The sequence below is a fragment of the Montipora capricornis genome, chromosome 12 (genome assembly GCF_036669925.1).
Source record: "Montipora capricornis isolate CH-2021 chromosome 12, ASM3666992v2, whole genome shotgun sequence".
In the NCBI taxonomy this organism is placed as follows: Eukaryota; Metazoa; Cnidaria; class Anthozoa; order Scleractinia; family Acroporidae; genus Montipora; species Montipora capricornis.
The window spans coordinates 31,417,438-31,424,937 of NC_090894.1; the positions used below are offsets into that span (position 1 = coordinate 31,417,438).

Genomic DNA, 7,500 nt, shown 5'->3' on the forward strand with positions numbered 1-7,500 from the left:
ATGAAAAACCATGAAATAAGTCAGATACATACCTCGAAAGTCGGTATGAATCCATAAACATATCTCGGGCCCACGGATTATTTATCTCTTACTTGTTATGAATGATTTCACCACAGGGAACACCATACTGCGTCGTTACGCGACTCAAGGACCAACAACGACACGAAGGCCAAGTGAGTAAAAGTCGTACTCGGTTTTGAAACACTTAGTAATTAAACAAAAATTGTAGTAGTATTTGTAGTAGTATTGTAGTAACTTGTATTGGATAGACAACAGATGCCAAGGTAAGAAAAATTCAACACCAACAGCAACTTAAACTATTTGTGTCTTAAAATCAAGATTAAAGTTACTTGATTTCTGTCACTTAAATTGAAGTCATGTTCTTGTTGTTACGGGTTGCTATGCGAAGCATTTGGATCCTCAACTTCTTTAAACATTTAATATTACAATTGCCTCAGCAGATGACTTGAGTCATTTGAAGTTATAGCGAGCTTATTAAGTAATTACTGGAAATTACTTCATAATATCAATTAGAAATAGTTTTTGTAGCGCTGATACAGTGAGTCTTCCTTTGTTTCTGAAGGACGCGATAAAGGCGAGGCACCACCTCCACCAACACCTGCTCCGGAGCCAAAGCAACCATCAGAAGAGGAAAGAATAGAGTCTGTCAACATTGACATTCAGGGACTCAACACATCTGAGGTAAGATCGCCAAATAAACAATGGCTCTGCACACACGTTTTTTACTTGTGTGCATTTCTTTCCCTTTCAACTTCGAATCTGCGACGTGAGCACTAAAGCATTAAACGAGAAATTTTAATATTATTTCGTCATTCGTCGTTATCGGAATAATGGATACCTTTCTGCAAGTTGTTGCAAATTTGGTCAGAAATAACCTTTGAGGTTACGATGGTTCCCTCCGCCAAGCTCCGGTCGCAACTCTCTTATACGTATTGAAAATAAACCAGTATATTTTAAGTTGTGGGCTACGAATGGAATCCAAACTATCAGCGATTCAATGATCAACGACGGAACTTTTTTTCCTTCTCGGAATTCAAAGGAAGTTTCAAAATTAAGCCAACGTTTTTATCTTTTATGGGTATCATTTCATCGGTAAAGCAATTGTGGAATAAGTTCAAACCAAACACCCTAAGAGAAGACTCTAACTACGATAACTTTCCTAACTACGATAACTTTCGTCCACTTTTCTTTAATAAATAAACCTACTAGAGTTGTCTACCAAAAAGTAGTAAAGAAGAGAAGAAGAGAAAGATACCCCTAAAGAGTCAAAAGAAATGGTCCATAGACTGCATGTGCGAACAAAATGAACGTGTGGACTGGAAGGCCGTATACCAACAGCCTTTTCGATGTACCAAATTCTCAAAATTTTTAGCATTCCAGTGTTTATTTTAAAGTATTCCACAGAAGGCTAGCCACATATGAAATGAAATGTTGATAGAACCCACTGGGAACTCGGAAAAATCCGAGCCCCATATGGGATTCGAATCCATGACCCTCCGTGATCTAGTTGGATGCTCTAAGTCGGATGCTCAAAGAGCTAAAGTATGCTCTCAGTCGTTGTTTGAATCTGTAGCTGCGTGATGCATCTCGAGTCAAAGACCCACATTTTACCCGTGCTCGCCAGTGAGTCTCCAGCAGCTCATCAGTGGTTAGGGCATCCGACTAGATCACGAAGGGTCGTCGCTTCGAATCCCATCTGGGACTCGAATTTTTCCGAGTTCCCAGTGGGTGCTATCAACATTTCATCTAATATGTGTAAAAAATTTAAGCTTATCGATAATGACCGACGCAGTTTCTGTCAAAAGGAAGAGGAAACACTAACACGCTTATTTTGGAGCTGCACAGTAACTTCTGTTTTCTGGAAAGAGGAAGAACCCACTTGGACTGAAGCCTCAGGTTTTTAAAACAAAACATCATTACTTTTTGCTTGTAGATGCGCGTTTCTATATTTGGACCAGCAGAACAAACGGCAAAAGCCCCGGGGCTGGCTTTCCCTGTTTTCTCTCACATTACAACCCCTCCATTTGTAAATAATTATAACTGTTTTCTTTCCTTGCTTGTGCGAAGTGGCCAAGAACGCATCATTGTCATTTCGTGAAGACGTTGGCAGTAAAAATGTATTAATTGAATGTAATACGGTAGTGTTTTGTGTAACATGTAAGAATGTAAATAATAATACGTAAGTCATTGTTTAACTATATCACAAACTGCAGATAGTACTGTTTTGGCCTTCTAGGCCTATTAGTGCAGTGCTGATTACTAAGATGGAGGTTAAGCTTAAAATCCCACCCCAAATATCTCACACATGTGGTACATCTAAGCCATGCCAGAGTGCACAAAATAGCGAGCTAGTGAGCATGCTCAATTGCTAGCGGCAATGACTCATCCTAGTAGAGTGCTCAATTTGGACATGAAGGCAAAAGCTTTGTAATGCCAAAGAGGTATATCAGTTTCGACACCATTTTCCCCCATTTTTTTTTCAAATATCAGTTTGGCTAGTTTGCAGTAGCTCGAATAAATAAGAAGGAGAAGGAAAGGGAGTGAGGGGGGGTAGTTTGAGCAACGTTATAATTCCAATTCCAATGATGTCGCGGCCATCGTAGATCGCAAGTTCAATCAAAGGAATTTTGGGGATGACGCTGACGTCATTGAAATTTGCTTACCAGAATAGGCGCATTAAGTTGGCTCCCTAGAGTATTCGCGAATACCATCACTACAGGGCACGAGTTACAAAAGGAAACCTAATCAATTTCTCATAAAGTTTTCGCTTTAGAGATTTACCAGTACGTATAATATATAATAAGGCTTATTTTTTGGGTGTCAATTTTTGCATTATGATCGTAACCATGGCAACATCACATCTAATGACACGCAGATATATTTCTGTTTTTGGCCTAGATTCCTTAAAATTTACTCTTTCCTTCGGTGAATTTTTCTCACCGAACATGATATTGCCTGACATTTTGAAGGGATAATAAGTCAAGGTCGTTCAAACGGTTTTGCCAATATTCTGTAATTTGTCATTTTTCTAAATATATTCGATTAGCTCTGACAAATTTTAAGAAATGTGAACATTTGATAGAAACTGTACGTGATTAAAACTGAGGCAGTTTGAAGAAAAAATTACCAAAGGGAACGCGAGAAAATTAGCAATTAATTTTACAGATTTGGTCACGCAGACGTCACAAATTACGCACCATACTAGTGCCCAGCCTCCGCGCGGCCCTAAAATTCTAGAGAGCTTCCTTAAAGGCCTACGTTCAACCGACAGGCTTCTCGACCTTTTGTGTTTTTTTTTTTTTAATGAAAATTCGCATTGCTTATTGCAGTGATCTGATTGGATAAATTTCAGCTTTGGAAGGATTTTTATATATGAAAATTCTTCACGGCTCGCAATGCCTGTCTGTCTAATGTGGGCCTTTAATGTATTTTTTCGCTTGTTATAGTGGAACAAACCAAAGGAGGACGCATTCAAACAATCCGTTGCAGAGGCAGCCACCATACACTGCACAAATGATAACAATTGTATATCAAGCAGGTAACGAACTCTGAGGAAACATGATTGCATTCACTGGAAAAACCAGACCGTCCTTTTGGTCGTCTATTTTTGGCTGGGTGGCTGATTGACTGACTGACTGACTGGCTGACTGACTGACTGACTGACTGGCTGACTGGCTAAGTATAAGGAAGGGTTACGTTTTTACAAACGTTGGTCGTGTAGCACTTATATTTCAACAGACTTAACTGATTAGAGCGTAATGTGAAGTGCTAGTTTTGTACCCCATATGAACTTTGTGAGCGTTAGCCCTACTCATGGAAATGGGCCCACACAAAGACAGAGAAAAACTCTGACGAGAGTGGGAATTGAACCCACGACCTTCGGGTTAGATCAACGCTGCTTTACCGACTAAACTACAAGGTCAGACGGGAGCAGGCCGTGGGAACTGAAGATTTCAATGTCAATGTCAAGATGTGGGTTCAATTCCCACCCTGGTCAAAGTTTTTCTCTGTCCTTGTGACTGGGTGGCTAGCTGACTGACTGACCGACTGACTGACTGACTGACTGACTTTATTATTTTTATTATTTTATTGGCACGAGCTCTTTCCTCATTTAATCTTACCCGTGAACACTTATTATTTTTGAGTCGCTTAACGAAGTCTGCAAACAAAACTTTCTGCCCTATTTTACTTTTCTGCACTCTGTTTGGGATTAATTGACAGGCTTTCGACCAATCAACGCGCTCAAATTTTCCTGTATATTATTAGGTATAAATAAACACTTGCAAATTTTTTTTTCGTTAGTCTGAAAAATTAACCGTACCCGCGTGATTATTAGTACCACATTACACGAGAAACCATGTGATTACCTATACTTATATATCCTGGACTGGTCAACAATAAAAGGCATACAGTAATCATGTTTCTTTGTCTTTGTAAAGCTCTAAACGCAAGCGCCGATCATTAAACAACCTCATATTCACCGAGGATCAAGTACATCTCTTGCCTGGTTACCCAAAACAGGTTTCTCAAGTTCCTCTTGTGGCCATCGCAGCATTTTACTTGCAGACTCTTCCCGGATCATCAAGCTCCGTGATAGACAAGAATGTTTTGGTGGCAATTGTGAAGTCGTCTGTGGCGGAAATCTCCTCTGCTCTCAATGCAAACATCTCAAATGTACAACAACTCTTTGACAGCACAACCACAACAGCACAAATATCAGAACTAGCGTCAGCAGCAACAACAACAGCACCAACATCGGCAACAATATCAGCAACAACATCACCAACAACAACTGTACCAGCAGAAGAGGAGGTCCCCAATACAATTCTTTATGCTATAATTGTTGGTGTTGTTGGTGCTCTTGTGTTTGTCATTGTCGTCAGCTGGTTATGCAGAGGAAAAAAACGGTAAGCGGTCCGACAAGGGCCCTCGCTCGATATGTAGAAGACGTCGAGGTGTCTTTAAGTTTCCTAAAAAAGGAACCTGTTGTACTTTCTCTAAAAATAAACACTAAACAAGTTTTGTTTTTGTTAACAGTGAAAGGTCGCGTCGTGGTGAGGAAAAGAACGATGCGTTGGGCCTGGAAATGAGCCATGTAAAGCGTACTGGTGATATTGGATACTACAATGACACTTACGCGTAAGTAAACGCTTATGGCGTTATATCTCCGCCAAAATTCGACATCCAAGTTTCAAATTTGAGTCTTGATTTTCATATTCGACATCGAAGTTTTACATCCAACATTGAAGTTTTGAATTTGACATCCAAGTTCTGAATTTGACATCGAATTTTTGAATTTGACATTGAAGTGGAAAATTCTGTATTTCACATTCGACTTTCAAGTTTCAAATTCAACTTGCAAGTTTTGAATTGAACTTCACGCATGAATAACTTGACCTTCAATTTCGTATCCTTGGTAACAGCAACCACTGATGTACTTGACTGAGGGTTCGCAAGGCTCGGAAATGTGGGAATGCGGCTGAAATATTGAGAAGACTGGCAGAGGTGGTACAGGAGAGATTAACAGTACTTTTACTTTTATCCCTTCGAAATTGATTTAGTAGTTCTAGCTAAGACTAGATTATGCGGCTAGAAAATTAGTGAACATAGATAGAGGACTTCAGGGACTCGACGAAATTGTTCGAATCTGAGCCTCCTTCTTTCTTTCCATCTACTCACTCAGCTCCTAGGGTATTTTCTGCGAATCGGGCGACCATCAGGGTTTTTAAGTTCCCGTCATAGCTCTTAGACTATCCACGCGAACCTTCAAGAGAAGGATGGGAAAATACGGTCTCTAGTTCAAGGTCAGATCGTTCCAGCATAGTCAATTCTTTCAACGAAGGAGTCGGATCGTTTCACTTAGAAAAAGACAAGAAAACACTCTTATCCAACGGAAATGTAAAAAGGTTCCTGCTCAATGCATGTCTAGTTGAAAGAACGAGTTAACACAAAGCTCCATCGTCGCTGACTGTATTCGAACTTTCGTTACAAGTACTCTGGCAAAACTCATTTCTTTTCCTTCGCAAAGGGAACGTTATTTAAACTCTCCGCAGCAGTTCATAAGTTGTACTGTAACACACGAAGGAACTTCAAGTTCGCCCTTTTGAATTAAGCTTGTTATATCCAGAGGTTAGGGACATTCACAAAATTAATACTGTACTGTGTTAATCATAGTATGAAACTTAACCCAAAAAAGTTTAAAGAAGTGATGAACTTTATGAAAAATCAAAACATCGTAATGAGATCGTTATGTGCCGGCAACTGTCAAATTGAGCGCGTTTCATCGTATAAACTATTAGGTGTATTTATCAGCGAAGAGCTAAAATGGAATCATCATATAGATTACCTTGTTACCAGCGCATCTAAGAGACTCTATGCCTTACGACTTCTGAAAAGAGTGTGAACACATCCGACTTATTAATTTGCCTATAGGAATAGTGTTTGGTCTATCCTGAAATATGCCGTCCAAGTTTGGCAAAATATCCCTGAGTACCTCTGTAATAGCATTGAATCAATTCAATTGACAGCTGATGAACGACCGATTCATGGAAATCAAAAACGGTCCGTTTAAAAAAATTGTTGCAGTGCAACAGATTTTTTGAACTCGGGCCGACACTTCGAGAGACATCAAAGGGTATGCGAGTGGGTAATAAGTACGCATAAATACTTAAAAAATTAAAGCGTTCAAAATAGCGGATACTAAAAGGACAACGGGAAGATCTTTTGAGGAAAAATTACAAGTTTTACACAATTTACACAGTACGATCATCGGCCCGACAAAACCGGCCGACAAATCCAGGGTTTATCCAGAGTGGACTTTCATATACTGGACCAAAATGGCGGAAGACAAAAGAACCATTGATATTCTGATTAGGCCTTGTTGATTAGGTATTGTTGTGTTCGTTTTCTTCTTTTGTTTTATGGACGGTAATTATTCCGGATCCGGCATATGAAAGACAAGCCAATTGTTCACACATTCCAGGAATATTGGTCAAGGAGTTTTCAAGAACCGGAGATTGAGTTTTCAAGGAATGTTCCTAAGAACATTTCTGTGCCATACATCGTGTTTCAGCGTTTTCTTTCCTGAAAAAGTCTACATTGATATTCTTTCCCACGTCCTGCGAGTTAAGTGCACGCACACCCATTTTAAATTTTGCATGTAATCTTACCGCAATAGTCAAATTTGGGCTCAATGTTTGAAAAATCTTTTTAACTTAGCATGATGCAATCTCAACCATTTTCAACATTTTTCACCCAAGCAAAACTTCAAGGAGTTTTCAAGCAGTTTCCCATCACCACCCATTCATTCCATTCCACTCCAGTCTATTCCATTGTTTCACTTCAAGGCACCAAACACAAAAGTGAAATCCCCCCTTCCCCAATCCCCTTCTTTTTGTAATTGTCAAACACTGTTGCAAGATCATCAAATTTTGCAGTTACCCATGCACCCCTATCCCTCACGGGAAATGTATTTGTAGT

General features: G+C 39.6%; 1 protein-coding gene across 3 annotated transcripts in view; it reads left to right on the plus strand.

Moving 5' to 3' along the window:
- LOC138026961 (MAM and LDL-receptor class A domain-containing protein 2-like) overlaps positions 1-7,500 on the plus strand; it is a 136,724-nt gene that overhangs the window by 126,884 nt on the left and 2,340 nt on the right. For all 3 annotated transcript variants that reach the window (XM_068874442.1, XM_068874443.1, XM_068874441.1), the window contains 5 exons: positions 117-173; positions 584-702; positions 3,468-3,559; positions 4,461-4,928; positions 5,059-5,160. In XM_068874442.1, the coding sequence (XP_068730543.1) occupies positions 117-173; positions 584-702; positions 3,468-3,559; positions 4,461-4,928; positions 5,059-5,160 (838 nt within the window). The remainder of the gene's footprint in view (positions 1-116; positions 174-583; positions 703-3,467; positions 3,560-4,460; positions 4,929-5,058; positions 5,161-7,500) is intronic.